The 23999-nt window shown below is 44.2% G+C and overlaps 8 protein-coding genes across 11 annotated transcripts; 5 read left to right on the forward strand and 3 right to left on the reverse strand.

The window, feature by feature from the left end:
- Positions 1 to 191: 191 nt before the first annotated feature.
- Positions 192 to 1883, forward strand: BCIN_10g05210 (hypothetical protein). Its single transcript, XM_024695673.1, has 3 exons — positions 192 to 484; positions 538 to 621; positions 682 to 1883. Exons 1-3 carry the CDS (start codon positions 324 to 326, stop codon positions 1442 to 1444), a joined length of 1008 nt encoding a protein of 335 aa, XP_024551467.1. The 5' UTR covers positions 192 to 323; the 3' UTR covers positions 1445 to 1883.
- A 112-nt stretch (positions 1884 to 1995) lies between these two features.
- On the forward strand, positions 1996 to 2893 carry BCIN_10g05220 (hypothetical protein). The gene has a single exon (XM_001546776.2). It carries the CDS (start codon positions 2064 to 2066, stop codon positions 2379 to 2381), a length of 318 nt encoding a protein of 105 aa, XP_001546826.1. The 5' UTR covers positions 1996 to 2063; the 3' UTR covers positions 2382 to 2893.
- Positions 2894 to 3130: 237 nt separating this feature from the next.
- Positions 3131 to 5722, forward strand: Bcuga1. Its single transcript, XM_024695674.1, has 2 exons — positions 3131 to 4086; positions 4146 to 5722. The coding sequence occupies exons 1-2, from the start codon at positions 3809 to 3811 to the stop codon at positions 5350 to 5352; spliced, it is 1485 nt and encodes a 494-aa protein (XP_024551468.1). The 5' UTR covers positions 3131 to 3808; the 3' UTR covers positions 5353 to 5722.
- A 322-nt stretch (positions 5723 to 6044) lies between these two features.
- BCIN_10g05240 (hypothetical protein) lies at positions 6045 to 9340 on the reverse strand. Its single transcript, XM_001546774.2, has 4 exons — positions 8113 to 9340; positions 7884 to 7998; positions 7193 to 7752; positions 6045 to 7140 (listed from the first exon to the last, which is right to left on the reverse strand). The coding sequence occupies exons 1-4, from the start codon at positions 8140 to 8142 to the stop codon at positions 6847 to 6849; spliced, it is 999 nt and encodes a 332-aa protein (XP_001546824.1). The 5' UTR covers positions 8143 to 9340; the 3' UTR covers positions 6045 to 6846.
- Positions 9341 to 11102: 1762 nt separating this feature from the next.
- On the forward strand, positions 11103 to 15127 carry Bcset2. The gene is made up of 3 exons (XM_001546772.2): positions 11103 to 12189; positions 12278 to 13875; positions 13965 to 15127. The coding sequence occupies exons 1-3, from the start codon at positions 11712 to 11714 to the stop codon at positions 14748 to 14750; spliced, it is 2862 nt and encodes a 953-aa protein (XP_001546822.1). The 5' UTR covers positions 11103 to 11711; the 3' UTR covers positions 14751 to 15127.
- A 332-nt stretch (positions 15128 to 15459) lies between these two features.
- On the reverse strand, positions 15460 to 19150 carry BCIN_10g05260 (hypothetical protein). 2 transcript variants are annotated; one of them, XM_024695675.1, is made up of 5 exons: positions 18799 to 19150; positions 18249 to 18743; positions 17483 to 17998; positions 17293 to 17431; positions 15460 to 17246 (listed from the first exon to the last, which is right to left on the reverse strand). In XM_024695675.1, the coding sequence occupies exons 1-5, from the start codon at positions 19017 to 19019 to the stop codon at positions 16416 to 16418; spliced, it is 2202 nt and encodes a 733-aa protein (XP_024551470.1). In that variant the 5' UTR covers positions 19020 to 19150; the 3' UTR covers positions 15460 to 16415. The 2 variants fall into 2 exon arrangements, with proteins under 2 accessions (XP_024551470.1, XP_024551469.1); XM_024695676.1 differs by having other exon boundaries at positions 17483 to 18743.
- Positions 19151 to 19188: 38 nt separating this feature from the next.
- Positions 19189 to 20663, forward strand: BCIN_10g05270 (hypothetical protein). The gene is made up of 4 exons (XM_024695677.1): positions 19189 to 19673; positions 19737 to 19880; positions 19939 to 20024; positions 20089 to 20663. Exons 1-4 carry the CDS (start codon positions 19515 to 19517, stop codon positions 20552 to 20554), a joined length of 855 nt encoding a protein of 284 aa, XP_024551471.1. The 5' UTR covers positions 19189 to 19514; the 3' UTR covers positions 20555 to 20663.
- A 15-nt stretch (positions 20664 to 20678) lies between these two features.
- On the reverse strand, positions 20679 to 23930 carry BCIN_10g05280 (hypothetical protein). Of its 3 annotated transcripts, none has more exons than XM_024695680.1 (4): positions 22770 to 23930; positions 22407 to 22711; positions 21126 to 22351; positions 20679 to 20853 (listed from the first exon to the last, which is right to left on the reverse strand). In XM_024695680.1, exons 1-3 carry the CDS (start codon positions 22838 to 22840, stop codon positions 21231 to 21233), a joined length of 1497 nt encoding a protein of 498 aa, XP_024551472.1. In that variant the 5' UTR covers positions 22841 to 23930; the 3' UTR covers positions 20679 to 20853; positions 21126 to 21230. The 3 variants fall into 3 exon arrangements, with proteins under 3 accessions (XP_024551472.1, XP_024551473.1, XP_024551474.1); XM_024695678.1 differs by having other exon boundaries at positions 20679 to 21005; XM_024695679.1 differs by having other exon boundaries at positions 20679 to 21025.
- Positions 23931 to 23999: the final 69 nt, after the last annotated feature.

Below are 23999 nucleotides of genomic sequence, written 5' to 3' on the forward strand. Positions count from 1 at the left end.
GCTGTGTCCCTTTGCACGAAGACGGCTACTTCATTTCATATAATCTAAGCCAGTCAGTTTTGGAAGATAGACGGGTCAACGGACAAGTGCAGAAAAATTCGTCTCGTCGTTCTCGTTTTGTTGTGGTACAGTGAACGTTCTACTCAGCCTTGTGTTCTGTTGTTATGCCTTTAAGCTTGCATTTCTTTCATGGTATCTCATACTATTCTCACTTGGCACTTTCTCATTGAGTCCAAAGTGACGGGCAATGGAACATGACTGTCTTTTTCAAAAATGTTATTTGCTCATCTTTATTGTTTGGCTTGCTTGCCAGTCCAATGGCAATGCCTACAGACGAGGGTTATCCTATGATTACAGCGCCAGTTCCTCTGCATGATCTCGATCGAGCCTTAAAGCGCGACTCTATAACATGCAATAACGATATTTGCAATTCGCCTGCTATTTGTGCTGGTCCCATCAGCAATTATGTGGCGTGTTGCTATCCGTAAGTTATTTCTTTCTCGTTCAAACGAAAGCCAAAAGCTGAAATTATTGCAGGGGAGAAGCTTGCGATGTGGTCACTACCTGCTATCCATATACAGAGAACCAGACCTACTTAGAATCAGTTGGCGCATCTTATTGGTGAGTTCCAACACTACCTGTGTAGATACTGAGCAATCCCTTTAACACAAATTGATCCAGTACTGACCCCACCTGGCCATACTGTAATACGGCTTTTTTTGATGCATATAACGAGGTTGAGATGATATATTGTAACGATGTATCGACGCCTGGCGACGTCATAATTCTGACCGCCACATACGATTGGGAAAATTCTTTTTCAAGTCCCGGATCGCCTACTATCACGCAGTACGTAACTATCGCATCTTCCATGGGCTCACTGGCCTCACAGACAGAAACAGCACCATCTACCTCAACAAGCACAGCATCATTAACACCAATGTCCACATCAACATCAACAGACGCGATATTGGCTATTACTACATCATCCTCCGCAGTAGCAACCACCCATCACGCTCTTCCCACAGGCATCGCCATCGGAATAGCAGTAGGTGCGACACTACTCGTTGTATCATTATTCACAATCGCTCTCCTTCTCTGGCGACGGCGCTTATCTTCTTCAACCACCAATATACCGCAACCACCATCGAACTCAAATCCAGAAATCCAAGTAGCATCCTACGTCTCTCCAAACCCAGACTCAAACCCACACACAAGCTGGATTTCAACAGCTAGAGGCTGTGAGAAATCTCCATCATATGCCTTCGAAGCAAGACGTATGGGTAACAAACCAGAATTCCAGGTGGATGGTTTAGTTGATGAGATAAATGAACGATCGGCTTGTGCACCACCAGCAGCCGAGATGGTGGCGTCAGTAGAGCCAGTTGTTATTAGCGAGCTTGGGGGTGAGAGTCGGAGGGAGATAGAAATGGCAGGGGAATAAATCATTGAGTATTTTTACGCAAGGAGCGGATTGAAGGCGAAGAGATATATGAGTACTATAATCGCCTCCCAAAACTACCAACTGTCCCCGTTTCCCGTTGAAAAGGACCCCCTATCAAATCCCACTTGAGATTTATATTCATCCGTCAAACTACATAGGCATAAAGTAAGAACCTATACAAAATCCCACTATGTTTCAAAGCCTAAGATTTTCAATAACAAGAACAAAATCTCTTGCACTTTACTCATCAATACAAAAATCCCCTTGACTTGCAACAAGCGCCTTGCTCCCCATTACATACCAATCAACGGTGTCATGTACTACGGATATAGATCCCGTGACCCTCAGTTTGATTTAAATCACACCAAGAATAAGTTCTAGTGTGCTCGTCAATTTTCAAAAAATACCAAAGAGGAAAATCCTCCAATAATTTGAGTCACACATCTTCCAGATCACATCTTTTCACCAGTCGCCAAAAGAGACACAACGTGGCTAGCTAGTTCGAGCCTTGGGTTCCTACCTTGGAGGGTATCCTAGCTGCTCCTACCATTGAACTCATTGCTACACCACAACTAATTGAGGAGTATTTTAGCGCAATGAAATGTGAAGATTCGAACCAATGCAATGTGCACATTTTCCAAACAGAAATCTTTGGATGCCAAAAGATCAGCTGGGAGCGAGTCGAACTCAAACGCAAGGAGCCAAAAACTTTCGACTCGCGAAGGCTGCGATTTACAAGGAAAGAAATTCTGCAGACGGTGGTGGCAAATTAGAGATAATGAGCGATCGTGTTGACGATACTGCTCATGACTTTCGCCTGGCCTTAATGTCGAGAAGAGCTCATCACAGGGAAAGATTGTTCCAACTGGTGTATGGGGAGTGGAAGGAGGAAGTTGAAGAGGAGGACCGCGAAGATGAAGATGATGGCCCTCTATAGGAGCTTGCATGGAAAAAAAAATCAACAGCCATGGATGTAATTGAATAGCATATCTTTCAGTAAGATAGAAAAATGGCAAGGCTCTTTGCAACAATATACTTGAACTTCAGAATGTCATCAATTGATTCTCTTTTGGCGACGCTTCTTCAGAGTGATCAATTCTAGTCGCATTCTTTCTCTATCGTATCTGCCATCGCCATCGCCATTGGGTGTCATTCTGACTTTGAACCTGACATGTTCTGACACAAGGCATTCAATATCCTCAACCAAAGGAAACAAAACGATCGTCCGCGAACAGCCGATTCTAGCCGCCAGATTGACAACTGCCAGATAAGAAAAGAGGATAGAGAATGATACAGCAGAGGATAGACACAGACACCAAGGAGGCAAGGGAATGCGATGTTGAAGCTCATCGTCGCGCATACTGATGGGAGGGATCAAGAAGAGTGAAATAGAGAAGAAAGGTACCAGTGGTAAGCGTGGTGGAATGAAGACGACGATTGATTTGGTCAAGTGTACTCGGATCGATTGGACAACAATGATTAGGATGGACTTTCCCAATTGAATTTGGTAATAGATGGATGTTGACTTTCACGTTGATGTTATCTTGTGCATTCCCCAATCAAAATGGTGGTCTTTGACCCTTAAAAAGCTTAAATGGGTTGATATCGGGTTGCGTTGTTGGCTGACTCGCCACGCCTCTATGAGGAAAAAATGCTGCTTGATAGATGTTGGATTTGGCCTTCATTGGAAGCTAATCAGTAGGGACGGTAAGGAGATGGCAAATTTGTAAAAGACGAGGTGAATAAGTAGAACATGCTACTGAGTCCTGAGTCCCAAGTCCCAAGTCCCAAGTCCCAAGTCCTACGCTACATATACTTGTCGTCGTCGGAGCTCTCTTCGTTGTCGCCTGCAGAGCGTAACACACACTCTGTACTCATTGAAGTTAGTCAAACCTGGAATCTAACAAATGGCTATCAAGCCAATCACTGCCATCCCATCAATTCACTTACTCTTCTGTTATGTAATTTCAATCGACACACGCATATGAGCCACCACTGGGGATCTCCCTCCTGGGCCTCCTCCCTCGAGCCCCTCTTTCCAATCCTTACAATCCCCGGTTTTAGTTACAGTTTCACGTCACGAATCACTCACAAATCACGATAAGTCGGATAAGATAAGTCCAGCAAGGTTAGCAAGGTCATAAAACAAACCGAAATTCATTCTCGACCCCACTCACTTGCATCTGCGAGGAGAGTAGAGAGAGAGAGAGAGCGAGCGAGCGAGCTAGGTAAGAAATACTACAAAAGATATAAATCTCCTTCTCTGCCTCTTATTCTCTATTCCCTCTCCTCCCCTTCTTCTTTCTACTTCTTGTTCTTCTTCCCTCTCACCCATCTCCCCTCTTTCTCCACATCGCCCAAACAATGGCTTCCCTAAGAGCTGCCGCCCAATTGCCTCCAATGGCTTCAAAGGCCCTTCCACGAGCTGTACGAACATACGCCACTACAAGTGTCAAACCGTTCTTCACTGGCGAACCAGAGAAACCACATGTCAAGACTGCCATTCCAGGCCCAGAATCCCAAAAGGCAATTGCGGAATTGGACAAAGTGTTTGATACTAGAAGTTTGAACATGCTCGCCAATTACCAAAAGAGTTTGGGTAACTACATTTCGGATCCAGATGGAAATGTTTTGTTGGATGTGTATGTTATCATTCCCTCTTTTCCTGATTTACCACGATATACTGATATCGGAACAATAGTTATGCACAAATTGCTTCCATCCCAGTTGGTTACAGCAATCCTCATCTCCTCAAAGCCGCACAATCCGAACAAATGGCATCTGCCATCATTAACCGTCCTGCCCTTGGCAATTTCCCTTCGCACGATTGGGCCGAAATTATTAAGACTGGTATCTTGAAGGTAGCACCAAAGGGTCTCGATCAGGTGTTCACTGCCATGGCAGGTTCAGATGCCAATGAGACTGCATACAAGGCTGCATTTATGTATCGCCGACAACAAGAGCGTGGTGGTGCACATGTGGAATTCTCAGAGGAAGATATTGCTTCATCTATGCTTAACCAAGCACCTGGTGCTCCTCAATTATCCATCATGTCTTTCAAGACTGCCTTCCATGGACGTCTTTTCGGTTCCCTTTCCACCACTCGCAGTAAGCCAATCCACAAGCTCGATATTCCTGCTTTCGACTGGCCACAAGCTACCTTCCCTCTTCTCAAATACCCACTCGAGGATCACGTCGTGGAGAACCAGAAGATCGAGGAAGAAGCTCTTGCCGATGTTGAACGTATCATCACCACTCACCACCTCCCACCTTGTGCCGTCATAGTCGAACCCATTCAATCCGAAGGAGGAGACAACCATGCCTCACCCGCCTTCTTCCGCGGTCTCAGAGCGCTCACTAAGAAACACAACGTCCTTCTCATCGTCGACGAAGTTCAAACAGGTGTAGGCGCCACTGGTAAATTCTGGGCCCACGAACATTGGAACCTCGACACTCCTCCCGACATGGTCACCTTCTCCAAGAAGGCCCAAACCGCCGGTTACTACTTCGGAAACCCCGAGCTCCGTCCCAACAAACCATACCGTCAATTCAACACCTGGATGGGAGACCCAGCTCGTGCTATCCTCTTCCGTGCCATCATTGAGGAAATTGAGCGTTTGGATTTGGTCAACAACACCGCCAAGGTGGGAGATTATCTTTACGGAGAGCTCGAACGTCTTGCCAAGCAATATCCTGGAGAAATCCAAAACTTGAGAGGTAAAGGACAAGGAACTTTCCTTGCCTTTGACAGCAACCGCAGAGATGAGGTCCTCAAGAAGGCCAAGGGCGTCGGTATCAACATCGGAGGTTCTGGCGAGCGAGCCGTTCGCCTCAGACCTATGTTGATTTTCCAAGAACACCACGCCAACATCTTGTTGGAAGGTCTTGAGAAGATTTTCAAGTCCTAGTTTTCCTCTAGGAGTGTCGCTGTCTCACTTTTCCCCCTTTGAAAGTGAGCACGTTAAGCGATAAAAGGAACGTTCCTTTCTCACGACATCGTTTTTGATTTTGATTTTTTTTTTTAACCTCTTTTGATTTTTGATTTTTGGAATTTGGTTTTGCATTGGATACGGATTGATATGTAACTTAGCCTGGGTAAAATGTGCTTGGAGTTTTCAGGTTGGATCACCAACTGCGTTAATCGCGCGGTGAAGATGAGATGAAATGAGCACGCAGGTTTTTGCAGATGCATATGATCTAGATAGAATAGTATGAGGATGAATACAGAGACATGACGAGGGGCGAAATTTCGTCCTCGCTCAATTCTTCTTGGGTGCAGTGTGGTGCGGGTTGATGTGAAAATGTTGTCGTGTATGTGATGTAACGTGATGTGAACAGTGAAATGAAAATGTGGCCAAGTGGTAAGTGGTAAGTGAATTTGACGGGGGAATTCGGGGGGAACTCGAAAGCACATTTATACCTGGGTATATCATGATTGTTTATAATGAGTGCCGATGATTAACATAGTTAGATAGTAGGGAGAGGGAATGTGGATGATAGGGATGACGATGTGAGTACCTATCTGAATGTATGCGAGCAAATACGAGGGAGGGCACGTCTAATTTTATGAGAAAACAATGATAGAACTAGCGATGAAAGATGGGTAGTATCACAATACCAAATTAGATGCTGCGTACGGATATCGATATCACTAGCACAAAAAGCATTGGAATACTCCCCGATATGTACACAACAAATCCTAAACAGCATAGAAACATTCGAAATATTGTACATTCATTCGTTAACTATCTTACACGTAATGATCGTTCGTTCGTTCTTCATTATTCGCATTGTAGATTGGTGTTTCCTCCGCACCGTGGCATATTTGTTCGCTCTTAACCAAGCCTTTCCACTATTCTTCAGATTTCAGAGATTTCCAAAGCATATCTTCTCATTTCCCTTCGATATTTGTTTCCAATCCACAACCATAAATTTTAACGCCTACTTATGATGCAAAGAAATAAAGAACAGGCTTGGTGTATCACCGCGCGGCAGCAATTATTGTCAAATAACAAAAACGAAGAGGAAAACAATTTCAACGCTGCCGCTCCAAATCCATTATAAACAAGGTATCGTAGCATAAAGAAGAGAAGAGAAAGGAAGAAAGGTTATCGTTGGGATAAGTGGCATTGCATTTGATCGTGACGCATAGACAGGTGTTATATAACGAAAGGTATGACTTCGTTATGGGCATAAACTCTTAAAAGAGGCCGTTAATATGAATCATAGAATCGAGAACTATGTCGTAATTTGTCGAGTAAAAATTATTGAAAGAGGTAGATATAAACTGATATTTCTCGTGAAGGAAGTTTGGCATGTGTTGATATATGTAGGGTGGACGCTTAAAGATTGCTCATAATTGGCCAAGAGGTGTGACAGAGACCAATTCGAATGTCAGATCTTTAATTGTCCTTCGACTTTCCTACCATATCTGTGCCTTTGTATTGCATCTCCTGCTGTTCTTTATCATTTGCTTTACCGCTAGCATGCATTTGACGTCCTTCAATATGGCTCTGGGCGTTAGATTGCGTCCCGTGACTGTCCCGAGTAATTTGAGCCTCACCAGACTCCGGTTGGAATTGGGCTCTCATAGATTTATCAAATGTCTGCTGGATACCGAATCGTGGCGGTGTTCGAATTTGTTGCGGAAATTGGGCAGGGAGAATGGGGAAGCTGCCTTCGCCTGTCCTAGGGACCTTTACAAGAGTCAGCACGCAGCAACTCACACACGTCCTTAATTCAACATACATTCGAAGACCTGGAGGTTGGTCGACCACGTCTCTTTCTACCGGAATCCATTTTGTCGCCAGTAGAATTGACTGCACTTGGCTCAGGCTTTTGAGCGAGGGTAACAATAGGCTCAGAAGACAAAATGCTTTCCAGGGTGATATCTCCGCCACTAGCAATGGGAGACTCGATGGGCCCCTTAGAAGTTGCAAGTGAATCTATTCGTTCTCCACGCGCTATCTCTTCAGCTTGACGAATCTTGAGATCTGTCTTAGAAGGTCGACCACGCTTTTTCGGTGTTTGGCCTGTAAATTGCGGGGAGAACGAGTTTGACGAGCCATTCGCAGCCGGCTTGGGCTGTATGTTGCGCTGAATAGAGGCAACATCTAAATTTGGAGTTCGTCGCTTTCTAGAAGACTCGGCAGCTGCCAATTCAAGATCGGAAACAGACTTGCGTTTGTTCTGGAAACCAGGAGAGCCACTGGAAACTAATGAAGCGGAGGGTAGTTGCGGTGTTAGACTATTGTAAGTCCGACCAGCGATACTATCAAAAGTATGTATACAAGATGCCAAGTTTCGCCCTAAAATCTCCAGTCAACATTTTTCTTCTTCATTAATGTCTGTCGGCGCTTGAAAGTTGTTCGCATATGTGGCGCGGGGTTATGGGGTCTGAGAGTTGAAGATCAAGCTGGGGGTAAACGTGCTTGCTTACCTTGAGGAACCTGCATCAACATCCAATTTGGACTGACGTTACTTTCATTCAGGATTGCCAACAACTTTTCTGGCGGAATGGAGCTTGTCTTGATCACCTCTGCAAGGAGGAACCGCTATTACAACGACGATCGAAAGTCAGCATAAGGCGCTCTTGGCAATGATACGGATGCGAAGATTGCGTTGATCTCAGCTTCTAGTGATCATTTTGAATTCTCGCGCAAACATACCTGTTCTTGTTCTGTGAAAGGCAACTCCATGATTGTTGCGAGGGGTGATGGTCAGGTATGAACAATGGTTGGAAAGCTATATGTTGATGATCGATGTGTAGTGCTATGTTCAATTGATGCCTCAAGAAGAATAAAAAAAGATGGTGTATTGAGCGAGTGAAAGTGCAAAAGAAAATTGACAAATAAGATAGATCCAGAAGTCATTTAATTAAGTGTTGGGCATTGAATACTATTGCGGTGGGAACGAATCCTCCTTATTCACCTGTCTGAAAAGAGTGAGTGAGAGTGAGCAATGGAGAGAAATCGAACAGTTCCAAGGGTTGTAGATTGTGTAGCAAAATTAATGTATAATTGGAAAATGAAAGGTAGAAAAGCGACGAGAGCGATAAGAGACCCGCGACCCGCGTATTTTGGAAGGAACCTTGAATAGAAGGAGCAGGTCGTTGAAGGAAGCGCGTGCAGAGAAAGAGGAGGCAAGAAAGGGCAAATTGTTTGGAGTTTGGAGTTTTGGGGGTTGTTTTTGGTTTGCAACCATGACAGCCATCAACGAGACCGCCACACTTCACACAACGAGATGTACCTGTCTCTGTCTGTACGTGTGTGTATGTGCCGTGATGGATATGGGTATGGTACCGAACGGTCGTTGGCCGTAACAAGGTTAATAAAGGTTGATTTTACTTCAATTTCCGTTGAAGGAATCCAAGTAGATGTACGATGGATGAATGTAGACGAGAGTAGAGAGTGGAGAGTGGAGAGTGAGCTTAGACTTGACAGGAGAGAGTTGTTTAGCTAAGAAGATTTTGCATTCCTTTCTTCTCTCTTCCTTTCTGCTCTTTCATTTCCTGGTGGGTTTGGCTATCGTTCCTAGGTTGTTTTGGGAAGAAAATAAACAACATGGGAGTGGGAGGGGATCATGTTGTGCATATATGCAAGTCCCGTTTTCCTCTGCTTTGACTGGATGTATGGATACCAGCCAATGCGCTGTGCCGTGCAAGACGGATGTTGGGATGAAAAGAGGAGGAGAAGGAGAGGACAGAGGAGGGATGCATGCTACACGTGAAGAAGAGGAGGGAGGAGGGAAGAGTGCAGAGTGCAGAGTGCAGAGTTCAACACGGAGTGAAGGTGGCTCGAAGGGTAGGAAGGCAGGAAGGTAGATGGGTTAAATGAGCAGATACCCTCCCACGTGCCTCTCATATATTATGATACATTCTGCTACATCGTATCTGGCGTGAGGTGAAGGGGGTCTGGAATCTGAAAATCGGAGAGTCTAAAGTGGCTGACGTCTAAAGTGGCTAAAGTGGCTAATTTCTCCGGAGCCCTTATCTATCTCTTTTGGATGGTCTGGTGGTCTGGTGGTCTGTTTTCTATACGATACCTACTCATCCATAGATAACTTCCCTCCTTTCTTCATCTTCGCCACAGTGTCCTGCATGCATGTCTGGAAGTCTTGTTTAATTCATCTCATCATGAAGGGACGAAGCACGAGGACGAGCATATCAGCTGGTATTACCTTTGCATGCTGCAGTCAATTCTTCCAAGATTGTCTATTCATCCAGGTAGGGGGATCATGTTGTCGTTACATACGCCTGGATATCTAGCTAGGGAAGAGATTCTCGATCTACGATTGGATACCAACTATAGTTCAAACTGTCCTTGCAGCTTTCCTGGAACTGATTCAATTCTTTCCTGAGATTGGCCCAAATGAAATCCCTCAGCCTCCAATCATAAGCTGGAACAAGTTAGTGGAATCAATGGAATTCAGCACAACCCAACCATTTATTACTACAACGACTTGATAAGGCTGTGCGTTCTGCGACCTCGTCAGTGTTATACATAGCCTTATTCTCAACCTTCCAAATCCTCTTTTTTCTCGAGTATCATTCATTGATTGTCTTCAAAAACATTCGAGAATGCTGAATCGATTGGGTTTGGGGGGGTCCAATTCTTTGAATGGCTGTTCTTCCGAGGCCCAATATGCGACCCATTGATTGTACCTCTGTCTCTCCTCTTCTTTTCTTTTGGTGTTAAACGAATCATCTCAACTTAAAACGTAAGCGTCAAAAGATTTCAATCCCATCTTCTATTGGCATGGAAACAATGATACTGATCTCTTCACGGGAAGTGATGCTCTCATACAACTCGAATTCTCTGTAGGGTTGGCTTTTGTGCGCATGCAGGAGTGCGCTGTCAATAGTTCACGAGGTACTTGGATACCTAGGTGTGAAAGATGGCCAGTTATTTTCGCCTCTCTCTCTCGTCTTGGCCATCACTGACAAATAATCACAGATACGATGATGCTACGAAATCGCGATAATATTCCTTCCGTCCGATGTATGACTGCAAGCCCTATGTCGGAGATCATTGTGGGGTAGAACATAAGAATCTGGGACACGCTGTTGCATGATCAACGATGCATTTATTATACAATTTGAACTTACACTGCAACAGCAATACTTGAGTGAATGGGTGCTATCGAGAATTGAATGTCTGGCGGCACGTTTGCCTCTCCACAAACTCGGTGCACGCGATGCCTCTACGTTCGATATCATATTACAAATAATGGAAATTTGGGAGGGCTTTCATAATACGGGAAGATGGCCCATAATGGTCTTTGAACGACTTGGTGCCAAATACGATATACACATATTGTGAGAAGTGCTTGGGAGGTTCTAGTACGGTTTCGTGGAGACTCTGGCGATTTGGCATCGTCTGAGTTGGCATTGAATTTAGCAGATAAGCTATTTTACATTATCATGCCATACATTTGGTACGGTGTGAGGGTATAGCCGCCTTTGGATACTTTGGGGCATAGAATACGCGGTATCAATGGTTTGGAGTGATTTGGCAGATTGGAGTAGTTATCAATTGTCTGCGTGCGTGGGTTGAGAAGAGTATAGTTTGATTTTCAGCGTTCGTTCAGAAGTAGCGGAATTAAGGTTAGCCGAGCGCGCAATAGCTCGTCTCAATTTGTATCGTCGTCCTCCTTCATAGAGCAATTATTAGCAATTATCAACTACTTTGGGGGCTGAAAGCCATTTCAATTCATGAGTAGTGATATGTGAGCATTGGGGCAGAGGAATTTAAGAGTTTGGTCTTTGCAATATGTTGCAGAGGTGAAATTGGAGGTTCAGCCGTCGCATTTCCATTACTTCGCTCCCATCTCAATCCATCCTCCCGTCCAACTTTTCCACGTCCCACATTCATTCACCGTGGCAAACAAGATCTTTATGCTCTTGCCAGCAGAAACTCGACCATATTTACGTCTGCGAAGCAATATCGACCTCGCCAGCTAATATTTCGCGACCTTGCATGCAAGCTATTCGCGTTTTGCCATCCAGGCGCAACCACTTTCTTGACTTTCAGGTGTGCGCGCAACAAACAAGAATTAATTGCTTGCAAAGTCAAGGGGGCTTTATAACTACCAACATCATTAATACGGCGTTGTGTTCTACCGCCGTTGGGTACTTCACGTCTGCCACCACTAGTAAGGGAACAAAAGGCCGCTTCGAACACATTAATAAATAGTTCGGCTTCCCCTTCGCCTCAACACACAAAAACAAAGTAATCGCACCACAACCTTACAAAGTCTCCTGCTCACGATGGAGGATGACATTCGGGAGCTCCAGCCAGAAGCTGTAGATGCTGCGATTGGTGAAATGAAGATTGAGGAGGGGATTGAGGTCCAGGATTTTGCCAATGGCTTAAATGGATATATTTCTACTCCTACAGAAATCAAGAGATCTCACTCCAGCACACCGGGTCTTGTAAATTCTCGCTCTCAGACACCGCCCAGAAAGCAAAGCACCAGCCAAACACCAAAATCCGGAGATGAAGAGGAAGAAGAGGTTATTGGCGGTGATATCACCGTCACCGTCGAACCTGGCAAGGCACCGAAGCTATCGAGAAAATCGTCACAAAAAGTAATCCCTCGACCACCCCCTCTCTTCAACGATCTTCCAGATTCTACAGAGGAGGCAGCTTCGGTATTTCAGGTAATCAAGGATTGTATTTATGGAGCTAAGCACATGGGAGCTTCAGATCACGATGCGTTGGATTGTGATTGTCCCGAGGAATTCAGTAAGTCTACAGATATACTTCAAGTACTTTCTGTACTTTACGTGCCATCGATCGCAAAATGCCAACCTCAGCTGACATATTTTATCAGGCGATGGAAAAAATTATGCCTGCGGAGAGGATTCTGATTGCATTAATCGACTGACCAAAATGGAATGTGGTGGAGGTCATAAAGATTGCAATTGTGGTTTGGATTGTCAGAATCAACGCTTTCAACGCAAACAGTATGCCAAAGTTTCAGTGATCAAGACAGATAAAAAGGGTTACGGTTTACGCGCAAATACTGATCTACAGCCTGATGATTTCATTTTCGAGTATATCGGAGAAGTTATTAACGAACCAACGTTTCGACGACGTACTGTCCAATATGATCAGGAGGGGATCAAGCATTTCTATTTCATGTCTCTCACGAAGCATGAATTCGTGGATGCAACGAAAAAAGGGAATCTAGGTCGATTTTGCAATCATTCTTGTAATCCAAATTGCTATGTCGATAAGTGGGTGGTCGGAGAAAAGTTGCGCATGGGCATTTTTGCCGAGCGTGCAATCAAAGCCGGAGAAGAGTTGGTCTTCAATTATAATGTTGATCGATACGGTGCCGACCCTCAACCTTGCTATTGCGGCGAACCGAATTGTACCGGATTCATTGGAGGCAAGACTCAAACTGAGCGTGCTACTAAACTTCCTCATGCTACCATTGAAGCTCTTGGTATCGATGATGGTGATGGTTGGGACACAGCTGTTGCCAAGAAACCTCGGAAAAAGAAGACAGGTGAGGATGATGAAGAATATGTCAACAACGTTCAACCCAAGGGGCTCGATGAAAATGGAGTGCGGAAGGTTATGGCAACTCTTATGCAATGCAAAGAAAAATGGATTGCTGTCAAGTTGCTTGGTCGAATCCAACGTTGCGATGATGATAAAGTTCGAAACAGAGTTATACAAATGCACGGTTATCAAATTCTTCGTACGACCTTGACTACTTGGAAGGAAGACAACAACGTGATCCTCCAAGTTCTCGACGTCCTTTACAAATTTCCACGACTTACTCGAAACAAAATTGTTGATTCCAAAATCGAAACAGTTCTAGAAGAATTCACAACTTCCGAGCATGAAGATGTTGCTTTCGAGTCAAAGAGGCTATTGGAAGCATGGAGCAAATTGGAGCATGCGTATCGAATCCCAAGAAGAGCCCCAACTCTTGTTGCACAAGTATTTGAGCGGCGTCCAGACCAAGTAGAAAAGGTCACTCCATCGCCATCCCCTGTTATTGTCGCCCCTACTGGCCCCCGAAGTGGTGTTCCTCAACGCAACGCCAATTTCGTTGCCAATCGCTCAATTTCTCGGCGCCCGTTCGTCCCCATGGTATTACCACCTGGCTGGTTTACTGCGATGGACCAAAACGGAAATGCTTATTATTACAGTAAGACGGGACAAACAACATGGGAGAGGCCATTTATGCCAGCAGGGGTATCGCCACCACCTCCACCACCCAAGGCAGCTCCAAAGAGTGTGCAAACACAAAAAGCTCTTCAAGATATTATCGACAGTATTACAAAGGAGCCCTCGACGACTCCGGCACTTTCCTCCCATTCCGCCGAGGGTACACCCAAGGAGAAGAAGAAGAAGCCTGTGGAAAAGTGGCGCTCATTGCCTATCGAGAAGCAGATGAAACTGTACGAAAATACTGTATGTATAATATCTTACTTCTCTATCCATATAAACGTTTTTCTTGATATCAAGTTTGTTAAATATTCTTTGCTAACTTCTTATTATAGTTATTTCCTCACATCAAACACGTAATGCAAAAATATTCTGGCAAACTTCCCAAGGATGATCTTAAAAAATTCGCCAAGGAATGTGGAAAGAAGCTCGTGGCTTCTGATTTCAAAAACAATCGCATTGAAGATCCCACAAAGATATCTGACAGAAATCAAAGGAAAGTAAAGCAATATGTGTTTGAATATTTTAAGAAGGCTGTGGAAAAGAAAAGGGAGATGGACGCCAAGCGAGCAGAGAGGAAAAGACGCGAAGCGCAGGCTAAAATCAATGGAAACGGCACGAGTGAAAAGGGGATAAAGCGAGAGAATGTAAATTTGATCAGTAGTCCGGATGTGATTGATAATGAGGACGTAGAAGTTAACATACCAAGTCCAACCGCATCGCCTAGTGGACAACTCGAGATGGAGTTGTTGAAGAGGAAGAGGGAAGATGACGAGGAAAGTCCATCGGAGAACAAGAGGGTAAAAGAGGATGATACTGAGAGTGCAACACCAACGGATTCATCTACGCCTCCTCCGCCTCCTCCGCCGCCGCCCGCGGAAGGGATGCCTATGGCAGAGTCGGAAGATCCGGAGATGGCTAATGGCGAGGGAGAGGTGAAAGAAGAAACGGAAGAGGAAAGAGAGTTAAGGATGCAGGAAGAAGATTTAATGAGGGAGAATGAAGAGGCTATGAAGATGGAAATGGAAGTAGATACTGATGGAAGGTTAAAGGGGAATAATGGTTGTAGTGAGCATATCAATGGTGGAAATAGTTGTGGGGAAGTCTCAACGGAGGGATGATATTTATTGCCAATGGAGGGACACAAAATTGGGAACCGCCTGTATCAACATCATCATTATCTTCATTCAAAAAAAATCATCGGCATCGCATCGCATCGCATCGCATCAGGGGTCGGTTATATCATATTTATTATATGGATAGGGGAGCGAACTAAGTGAGTTTGGCGTTTACAATTTCTTCATCTCGTATTGGAGATCGAGAGATGAACATCATCTTAGATCAAAAGGATAGTTGGAAGGGATAGTCACAGAACAAATACACCCTGCTATTCCTCATGCATTAAAGGAAAGTAGGCTATTTAGATACTAGGCAGTAAATGGAAATCAAGTGAAGTGTAATGATAATTATTAATCAAATGGCATTTGTGAAAACTCCATGCTTGATTTTCTCGTCGTCATACACACTACTCAACTTCTTTGGCACGACTTTTAGATCTATCTAGATTTTCAGACGCGAGTATGTTAACCGATTATAGATGGAGTTTTCAAAAACAACGCCAAGGGCGAGATTAGATTAGATGGGATGGGATGGGATGGGATGGGAAGATTGGATGGATGGATGGATATAGATGCGTATGGATAGAGTATATATTCGATATTTTCTTCTCTTTGCAGTGAAATGTGGAACTTCGGGAAGTGAATGAATGATTCTTTTGTATGACGATTTTCGAATTTCGAATTTCAATTTTCGAATTTCGATTTTCGATTTTGCTATAGATAGATAGATTTATTTAATTGGTAGGTGGGAGGGATGCATGGATACATACATACATGCATATATATATAGGGACATGAATCGTCAAATAACTTGATATGATATTTTCGAATCGGAGGAGAAAAGTGTTATCCTGGTTTCCGCATCGCAGAGTCGATCGATTCTTCTTATCCAGATTCCAAGTATCATCAAGCAAGCAAGCAAGCAAACAACGTATCCGAGTTCCCAGCTCCCGCAAGAACTTGCTGTCCTAATAGACCTATCTATCCACCACATCACATCTGCGTTATTACCAGAAAGACACGAGGAGAAGAAAAAAAATTACAATCTTATTATATCCTAGATCGATCTAATAAGCTCGAAATACAATGGATAGCGAACCGAATCGCAATCTCCAACGTCGGATACACATACGTGAGCAAATCTTCCCTTCCCTTCTGCAATCCCGCAGCGAAATGAGTTTTCAGCTATCTTTTCTACTTCATATCCTGATCGGCCGGATCACTAGAAAATATGTAGATATTTATTACTCTGTTTTCTTCTTCATTGTCTACTCTATCGCTAATCAATATTAGATGGCGACGAGATCGCCGCCCCTTAGCAGCTCGTACAAGTGATGCCGAATGTCATTTCGCAGCTTCACACAAGAAACACCGCGTATGGATATCTACCACGTTTTTGTTTGTTGATAAGAATGGGGCTGTGAGAGATGTGATGATATGGTGGATTTCTCTGCTTCTTTTGAGATTCTGCGATTTCAACCCCGTCCCATCGATTCATTGTTGCGTTTGAAAGCTTAGAATTTGCTTCTTTAACAATCGTGGGTAAGCAAGAAACATCTTCCCCGTTTGAGTGATAGACAGAGTGATATGCTATTCTCCTTGTCTTGTGTACATCACACAGCAAATGCGAGTCATTTCATAAAGATGAAATCGTCTGTTGTAAAGACTCTACTGATTTTGAACTGTTCCGTAAAAATCGAACCAGTCCAGCCACTCCATTCCAGTCGTGTCACCTAGCTGCAAGTTCGTGGGACTAATACCGAGAGTCGCTTCTTCATTATCGAATAATTCGACGATCTGGTGATCTGACATGGTAGAGAATTGAAGCGGTTCGATGAAAGCAGGCTCTAGTCTTGGTTCCTGCGCCTCTTGGCCTGTATTGCGCCCTGCTTGTTCACGATCGAGAATAGAGAGACCTGATGGAACAGATCTTCGCAATGCTGCGGAATTTCGAATGATTTCTTTCAAGTGTCTACCATATAACGCCGAACTCCCTTTTCTATGGGGAGTGATATTTCCTATTCTCTCCAAGACATCTGCGGTTTCCTCTATTAAAACTTTGATACTTTCTCTCAGACCGGAATTCTTGTTTGCAGTCATCGCGGACAAGTGAAGGGCAAAACATGCCGAGAATGATACCATAATTGCCGTATTATTAGGCATGGACTTGAGAAGAGGTTCTCCCTGAACAGCAGCTCTCATAACATTTAACGCAGATGACAGACCAGCCGAACGAAAGAAAGAAGAGACAGCCGAAAATTGGGTGGGGTAATTCAGGACGTTACTGTATATAGCAAGACGGGTGTGAGAAACGAGTATTTCTACATAAGGAGGTAGGCGAAAGTCTTTGTTTCTACCAATCTGTGTAGTCCAGGTCGAATACCAGTGATCGAAAAAGTCATCGATTATTTGTCGAAGAGTCTGAGCAATGTCATGGCCTTCTAATACTGTGGATGCAGTTTTGTCGCAGGTATCTTTTATGCAAGTAATGATTTTAGCCTATCACATCATTAGTTTTAATAAAACATTCTCAAGAATAACATACAATATCTCGCCTTAAAACAGATGAAGCTACTATTGATCCATCCCAGGTATCAGCGAGAGTAGAATTATGCCAAGCATCACAAGTTGCAACGAAGGGAGATATTTGAACAGTAAAAGCTCTTCCTCGTGCTAAGCACACGCTGTAGAACGATTTTAGCTCTATTGAATAGTTCTACGAAGCGGAAACTTACCCTCTGTCAAGATTAAATAGAGCAAGCCATATTCTTTCACGCCGGCGAATCAGTTTTTGGCCCCATCGCGTCATAGGGTCAACTTCAACGAAACCGTCCATGTCGAGAGCCTTCCTCGCAGTAATGCAGTCTGACTTTGGAATGGTGGTTTGAAGATTGTTTGTATTCTGTACGATGATCTTATTTAGAGATACATCAAGGGCTATAGAGTGCGCCATCGCCATGTAAGAACAAGTCTCGTCATCAGCCCAATGCTCTTTCGGTAACATCCATGGAATGTTTATCATGAACGCGAGAACAATTTCTGGCGATCTGTATCTCTTTGATATCACATAGTGAGCAAGGTGTTTACTGTGGTTGGAAAGACGCTTCGATAGGGCCTCTCCTGAAGGAATGAAAAGTGCAGATGCAGCTAACATGGAGGTCATGAGGAGCGCAGATCTTGAGCGCACAAAGTCTACCGTGTGAACAGAAGGATCAAGACCCCATCTCGTATGTGATAGATTTGCATAGAAACTATTAAATATATCAGTGACATTGATAGATCCAAGGGGGCAGATCCAAGGGGTTTCAATAGCTCTGATGAGCAAACTCGATATAATTAGAGAGCTTTCGATGTTTAAAACACTGTTTGGACTGATATTTCAAACCAGTTGCATATTCTGACTGAAGTATGTTCTAAGCAATTTCAAGAACAACGCATTTCTCGCCAATAAACTGCTGTTCGGACTATTGAAACCCCCAGTACTATACAGGCGCGACTCACTATTTTATCAGCAAAGTCACTTCCTCGTGAGTCACCAACCCAATGTCAATAGGGTCAATATCACTTCCAACATCAAGCCGTGGTTGAAATGATCCAAAGAATCGACGAAGGTCCCCTGTTTCTACAAACGGAGGCGGCATATGCAATTGCTTGGTTGCAGTGTCTGCAAGATCTGATGCCCGAGCCAGGAGCTGGAGTGGATTCTCGGCATCATCCAGAGCAGCATTTCCCATCTCCATTTGAACGATTGACTCATGAGCCCTGGATGAGGATAGATCAGTAGCTTCTGATAACTCACGGTTCATGCCATTTTGAGGGCTTGGCTGCTCCATAAGCTGCGTGGAAATCTTGCCAGTACTTCCAGAAACCAGATTCTCGGCCTCGGAGAGAAGAAATTGTAGACGTCGTTGTTCTTCCTGGGGTACGTTATCATTCTTGGAGCTTTTCATAGCCCTTTCAAGCTGATGAACAGCTTTATCTAGTCCACTCCGTTTGCTAAACTGAGGTGAGACGACGTTTAACAGATTGGAAATATGTGGTTTAGGCCTACTTCTTGATTCCCTTTCGCCTTCCGACATGATAATCTGGCACCAGACATTCCGTGTTATTCTGACGACACCTTTGGCAATTGATATTAGGAGGCTCACGAACACAACGAGTCTTGGTGCGTCGACAACTTAAGCATGCGGCTTGCTTGCGCGGCTTTCTGGAAATAGCACTATCATCATGTAAATTAGGTATTTCTGGCACCTGTACATTCCAATCATTCATTTCAAGTTCGATTTTTGAGGAAAACTGCTGCGGAGGCTGTGGTAGTGACGAAAATCATTGGTATGCCCAAACACTACGCCTGGCGAAATTATCCATCAACCGGGTTGGATTGATCGGTTACTAAAACATTCATAATGGAACATAAATAGGATCCCTAATGCCATCTCCTGGTTCAGTCTAGAACACCGTTTGATTGCCAAACTGCAGCTCGGAGGTTTGATTTGGCATGAGACTTGACAACATTTACAAATTTACTGAAAGACAATAATAAAGGAATAAATATATATATATACCTATATATATACTGCTGCCTCTGAATTCCTGTCTGGGCGACTTTACAATTATGCCCGTACGTCACCAAAGATCGGCGATAGTTCTAGTCCCGAAAGCTTCAACTCGGCTCTTGATTTATCCCCTTCTCCAGTACGCATCTCGCACAAGTGATCTCATGGAGCAATTCATTTTCCTCCCTAATCAATTCACATCACTGCCGCCATGTCGAAACTTTCTCCCTCCTTGAAAGCTCTAATAGGTGCACCCTATGCTCGTCCGGGATATGCTCCTGCACCCAGGAATATCCGCTCCGTTTTCCAGAAGATTGAAGAGGAGGCTTCCGCGCACAATGTTGGATTGCCGTCATGGCTAACGATCTCGGTACCTCGATTCCCAATAGCCTTCGAAGAATAAACATGGGAAACTGATATCATTCAATGGCAGACAGCTGCGACTATGACCATGAATTCCCCCGATTCAATGCTAGAGCTCTTTCGGCTTGCGACGAAGGATAAGGATCACGCGCATGCAGTGAAAACCGTGGAGCAGATGAGGGAAGTAGGTTTGAAATGTATAGGTTTCAATGGGGTGAGATGGCATTATTATATACTAGATTGCTGCAGCAGATCCTAACAATACATCCCAGATTCCTAGAACAATCAATGTTCTAGGTCAGTTCCGCGCAAATCTACCAGATGAAATCATGAATTCGTTGAACAAAACACCGTCTCGGTAAGCCCATTGACACCCGACGTACCTACCATTGAATATCTGCTAATGTATCACCAATCCACAGTGAATTGACAACTACAAATGTTGACGATGCCAAAGCCCGCGGCCGAGGGCTATGGGATTCCATCTATCGTCCCTTTGAAACAAAACTACTCAATAAACTTGCGGAATCCCATCCAGATCTGCCAGTTTTCATCCTGAATTCCTATTCCAGTCTCTTTACCGATCCTTCTGTGTCTTCACGACCAGTAAAGATTGGGAGAGTTCTCACAAGTCTGATTGGGATAACATGCTTAAGAGCACAAACCGGAGTGGGCCCCCAGGTCACCAGTCACGTATTTGGTTTGCGAAAGGCGTTTGAGGACGGTACGTATAAAGCTGCAGGCGAAGAGCCTGTAGAGGGAGGGGAATGGTTGGCAGGCGAGGAAGGAAATGCTTGGATTCTCAATACAGTAGATAAGATCGTGGAAGCCATTGGTGGAGAGAGTGGAGGAACTACATTTGCCCCCGGCATTAAGGCAAAATTGTAAATGTGCTAGTGCATTATTGTATATGATATGAATTATAAATATGGGAGGCTTTTTGAGGCTATATTGAGCAATGGTCTCGTGTCAATCAGTGACTTTAAAAGCGTCCGCATGCTTGATGAATTTTTGTTGGTCTTATTTCTTCAAAACTGCGATATTTCCTCTGGTTGAATGTAGCTACGTAGATTTCTCCCAATAGCGCCGTCGTTCTTTATCCTCCTGTTCTAGATTTCCAGTTTCTAGGCCAATTCTTACATACGACAGATATGGCAATGAGCTCAGTGATTGCGCTTTACTCTGACCTGCTTCAGATGAATCAGAAAGAATAAGTAAGTGGTAAAGTTTCTATTTACCACCTGTGCTCAATAGATTTTCCAGATTCCCTTCCTTGGAGAACGACGGTATACAAATGTAGAAACAAACAAGACGCTGTCGAAATCCCCAAAAACAAAATCTGTTGCAGACATATTAAATCTGGTGTAATGATTAAAATCTTGCAGCAGGAAAAACTGATCATTATGTAGGAAGAAGAATCATAGATTATTACTTGAATATTATTATAAATTGTACACACCTCTTGTACGCGCTCTCTCCTCTATTCTTGTCAGCCATCTATAAAAAGATGCAATTACCAAGCCCCTCCTCCATGCTCTTAGCCTATACCTATTTGCCTATTGCTCTAATAGATACCTGGAATGATTCTGTATCTAACAATCTCCTTGTATCTCTTCCAGTCCTCGCCATACTTTCTCTCACACTTCTCCTCGTCTCTCATTTCTCTATGCACCAACAGGACTCCAAAGTAAACCACATAGAAATATGTGATGATCATACCCCAGCCCCTAGCTGCACCTTGCGTGACTTCTGTATGTACTGCTGGTCCACTGTACACGAAAGATCCATCTGCGAGGGATTGACCTGATGTGGGGGCCACTGAGCTGTGGTTGATTAAATAACCAGCAATACCAGTAGGAAGACAATAAGACCAAGCCATGATCCAATCACCAGCATAGTTAATATGACGAGCTACACCCCACCAGCCGGAAATGAGAAGTTTGGAGCCGGATTTTGTCTCGAGGTACTTGAGATGTGCGACACGAGGGTCTGTTGGGTCAGTTCTGAAGCGGTTCTTTTCGTTATTGGCGCCACGGAAAATATAATATCCTGTAGCTAAAACTGCTAGAACGCCGCTGGTGCCAAATACGCCGAGGGAAAGTGGGTAGACGGCAAGGTAACGAGCTTGAAGAGAATAAACAAATGGAACCCAGACTAAGTCTCCAAATGATAACATGAGTCCGAAGCCATCCGTGGTAATGTCCATGGTAGTGAGGATAGCATTTTCCATCCAGTATGAATCAAGCACGTATAGTGTTTGAAATGCTGTAATCAACGTGATACTGTCGGTGATATATCCGTAAGTCTTGTATTGGTGAGCGACAAATGCATAATCCATCAGAAGCCATCCCATGAGACCTGGTCGTAGCTCACAGAATTCTTTAATGTCAATTTCGCCAAGTAACGGGAGAGTCACTCTTGGATTGAGTTCTCGTCCAATAAACCAATCATATAGCATATTCCCAGAATGACCGCCAGCAGCCAACTCGCGCAGTTCAGAGTTACCGGGCTTAACACTGAAACTGCGGATGTAGACAAAAGTTGCGAGACCGTAGGAGATGATGATGTTTGCGGTAAGTATTTGTAGGTAATTGTCGTAGATGAAAGTCCAGACTGGGAAGTCTGCTCCTTGGGCAATAGTTCCTGCGGCGCATAGAGCAAATGTAAACATTGTAGAAGACCAAGCTGCGCAATTTGTTAGCAAACGCTATATCGTTCATCCAATTGTACATGTACATACTATTGAATTTGTACTTGAGCTTTCCACCACTTGCGAGTTCGACACCTAACTTCTCTTCACCTGGCAAAACTCTGTGTAAAACCATGCTCAGAAAGTAGTAGCCCATTACTTTGAGAAACACATCCCAGCTTAACAAGCCCGCGAGTCCATTTGCGGGCCATCCAACCTCTTGTTTAAGATTGTCGATCGTAAGCGTCGAAGGAGAGAGCGAAGAGGGAACTGGACAACCAGAAATGTCATTGCAGAGAAAGGTCGTGGCGTAGCAAAGAAGGGGTAGTCCGAAAGATATACCGAAAGCTCCCAGTCTGCAAGGCAATCAATCAGTACATATCAATGAGTTTGCGATTGAATTGAGCTACTTACGGTCCGCCAAATTCATATCCATGAGGCTCAGCTGCTTTCGAGACTGTACTCGCAGTCTTCTTAGGAGCCATGTCGAAGAAGTTGTGCAGCTTTCAATCAGGATGTGCTGGCAGAGAAGGTTCTGAAATGTGAATTATCGAAGTATTCACAAGTTGTACCGAGTGATGTTTGAGGAGTAAAGCTTTGAAGATATAGCTTTGCTCCTTCGCCGACTTTATATCGTCATGTAAGAGCCAAAAGAGGCACCGAAAAGTATAAATTATCGTGTCATCCGGATCTGAAGATTCCGTCCAGAATAATTGATCCTTGTCTCGCGTCGATATTGCATTGATGATCGAAGAGGAGCTGCATTGGGAAAGATGGAGACTGGAGATGGCCCAAGCTTCTTTCGACGGGGGCAAAATAGGAATCCGAGATGGCGTCACGAGGGGAGGGATGGATAGAGTGAAGGATGGAGTGAAGTCTGAAATGAAAGATGGAGTGAAGGTTAGAGTGAAGGATGGAGTGAAGTCTGAAATGAAAGACTGAGTCAAGTTTGGAGTGAAGTCTGAAATCAGTACAGTACTAATAATACCTACCTACCCGTTTCTTGATTTCCTCCAGCATTCAATCATCACAGAAGGGCTTCTATATACACATTACCATGGAACTTTCATACTCTTTCACAAACCCCCTGATGGTAAAGAAGCGGGATTCACGCATTCACTATATCACTACCTAGGTATATCTCCACTGCAGACATCGCATCTCAGTATGTCAAAGGCTGCCGAGGTAGAGGTGTTTCCGAAGACTGTTGTCTGCTCAAGGTCACTACTGCATGCCACACGTTTTCTACTGATCATCAACGATACACGAGGATTTTCCGTATGCGTCTATCAATCCTGCTTCGGGGCCTTTTGCTGGGAATGGAGTGGCATCGTCCAATGGAAGATGGCCCGCCTGCCTACTATGTTTTGCTGATTCTGGAATCTCCATCGAATTGTATGTGATAGGATAGAACTAGTCCCCATCCACTTCGATTGATGTTGATGCCGTACCCTGCGCGGATTGACTGGGCGTATTTCGAAAACGACCAGAATTTGGATAGCTTGACTGTCCACGCTGCCTGGTCCCGCTGCTGCCACCATTCAGATCCATATCATAGGCGGATGGCTGGTGAACAGATGGAGCTTGCTTTATGTAAATGTAAGGAGTGTCATGTGACATGAACATTTAGCGTGTAATTGATCC

This window comes from Botrytis cinerea, chromosome 10 (assembly GCF_000143535.2).
Source record: "Botrytis cinerea B05.10 chromosome 10, complete sequence".
Classification (NCBI taxonomy): Eukaryota; Fungi; Ascomycota; class Leotiomycetes; order Helotiales; family Sclerotiniaceae; genus Botrytis; species Botrytis cinerea.

Excerpts from the sequence above, each read along its gene's own strand:
- BCIN_10g05210 (XM_024695673.1), top strand. The coding sequence starts at position 324 with ATGCCTACAGACGAGGGTTATCCTATGATTACAGCGCCAGTTCCTCTG. Across the intron at positions 485-537 it reads TATGTGGCGTGTTGCTATCC|GGGAGAAGCTTGCGATGTGG; the intron begins GTAAGTTATTTC and ends AAATTATTGCAG. Across the intron at positions 622-681 it reads TCAGTTGGCGCATCTTATTG|TACTGACCCCACCTGGCCAT; the intron begins GTGAGTTCCAAC and ends AAATTGATCCAG.
- BCIN_10g05220 (XM_001546776.2), top strand. The coding sequence starts at position 2,064 with ATGCAATGTGCACATTTTCCAAACAGAAATCTTTGGATGCCAAAAGAT.
- Bcuga1 (XM_024695674.1), top strand. The coding sequence starts at position 3,809 with ATGGCTTCCCTAAGAGCTGCCGCCCAATTGCCTCCAATGGCTTCAAAG. Across the intron at positions 4,087-4,145 it reads GGAAATGTTTTGTTGGATGT|TTATGCACAAATTGCTTCCA; the intron begins GTATGTTATCAT and ends TCGGAACAATAG.
- BCIN_10g05240 (XM_001546774.2), bottom strand. The coding sequence starts at position 8,142 with ATGGAGTTGCCTTTCACAGAACAAGAACAG. Across the intron at positions 7,753-7,883 it reads GTTGATGCAGGTTCCTCAAG|GGCGAAACTTGGCATCTTGT; the intron begins GTAAGCAAGCAC and ends TGGAGATTTTAG. Across the intron at positions 7,141-7,192 it reads CAACCTCCAGGTCTTCGAAT|GTCCCTAGGACAGGCGAAGG; the intron begins GTATGTTGAATT and ends ACTCTTGTAAAG.
- Bcset2 (XM_001546772.2), top strand. The coding sequence starts at position 11,712 with ATGGAGGATGACATTCGGGAGCTCCAGCCAGAAGCTGTAGATGCTGCG. Across the intron at positions 12,190-12,277 it reads TGATTGTCCCGAGGAATTCA|GCGATGGAAAAAATTATGCC; the intron begins GTAAGTCTACAG and ends ATATTTTATCAG. Across the intron at positions 13,876-13,964 it reads TGAAACTGTACGAAAATACT|TTATTTCCTCACATCAAACA; the intron begins GTATGTATAATA and ends TTCTTATTATAG.
- BCIN_10g05260 (XM_024695675.1), bottom strand. The coding sequence starts at position 19,019 with ATGAATGATTGGAATGTACAGGTGCCAGAAATACCTAATTTACATGAT. Across the intron at positions 17,999-18,248 it reads GTGACTTTGCTGATAAAATA|TTTCTATGCAAATCTATCAC; the intron begins GTGAGTCGCGCC and ends TATATTTAATAG. Across the intron at positions 17,432-17,482 it reads CTATTTAATCTTGACAGAGG|CGTGTGCTTAGCACGAGGAA; the intron begins GTAAGTTTCCGC and ends ATCGTTCTACAG.
- BCIN_10g05270 (XM_024695677.1), top strand. The coding sequence starts at position 19,515 with ATGTCGAAACTTTCTCCCTCCTTGAAAGCTCTAATAGGTGCACCCTAT. Across the intron at positions 19,881-19,938 it reads AATGTATAGGTTTCAATGGG|ATTCCTAGAACAATCAATGT; the intron begins GTGAGATGGCAT and ends AATACATCCCAG. Across the intron at positions 20,025-20,088 it reads TTGAACAAAACACCGTCTCG|TGAATTGACAACTACAAATG; the intron begins GTAAGCCCATTG and ends ACCAATCCACAG.
- BCIN_10g05280 (XM_024695680.1), bottom strand. The coding sequence starts at position 22,840 with ATGGCTCCTAAGAAGACTGCGAGTACAGTCTCGAAAGCAGCTGAGCCT. Across the intron at positions 22,712-22,769 it reads GGATATGAATTTGGCGGACC|ACTGGGAGCTTTCGGTATAT; the intron begins GTAAGTAGCTCA and ends ATTGCCTTGCAG. Across the intron at positions 22,352-22,406 it reads GCTCAAGTACAAATTCAATA|CTTGGTCTTCTACAATGTTT; the intron begins GTATGTACATGT and ends CAAATTGCGCAG.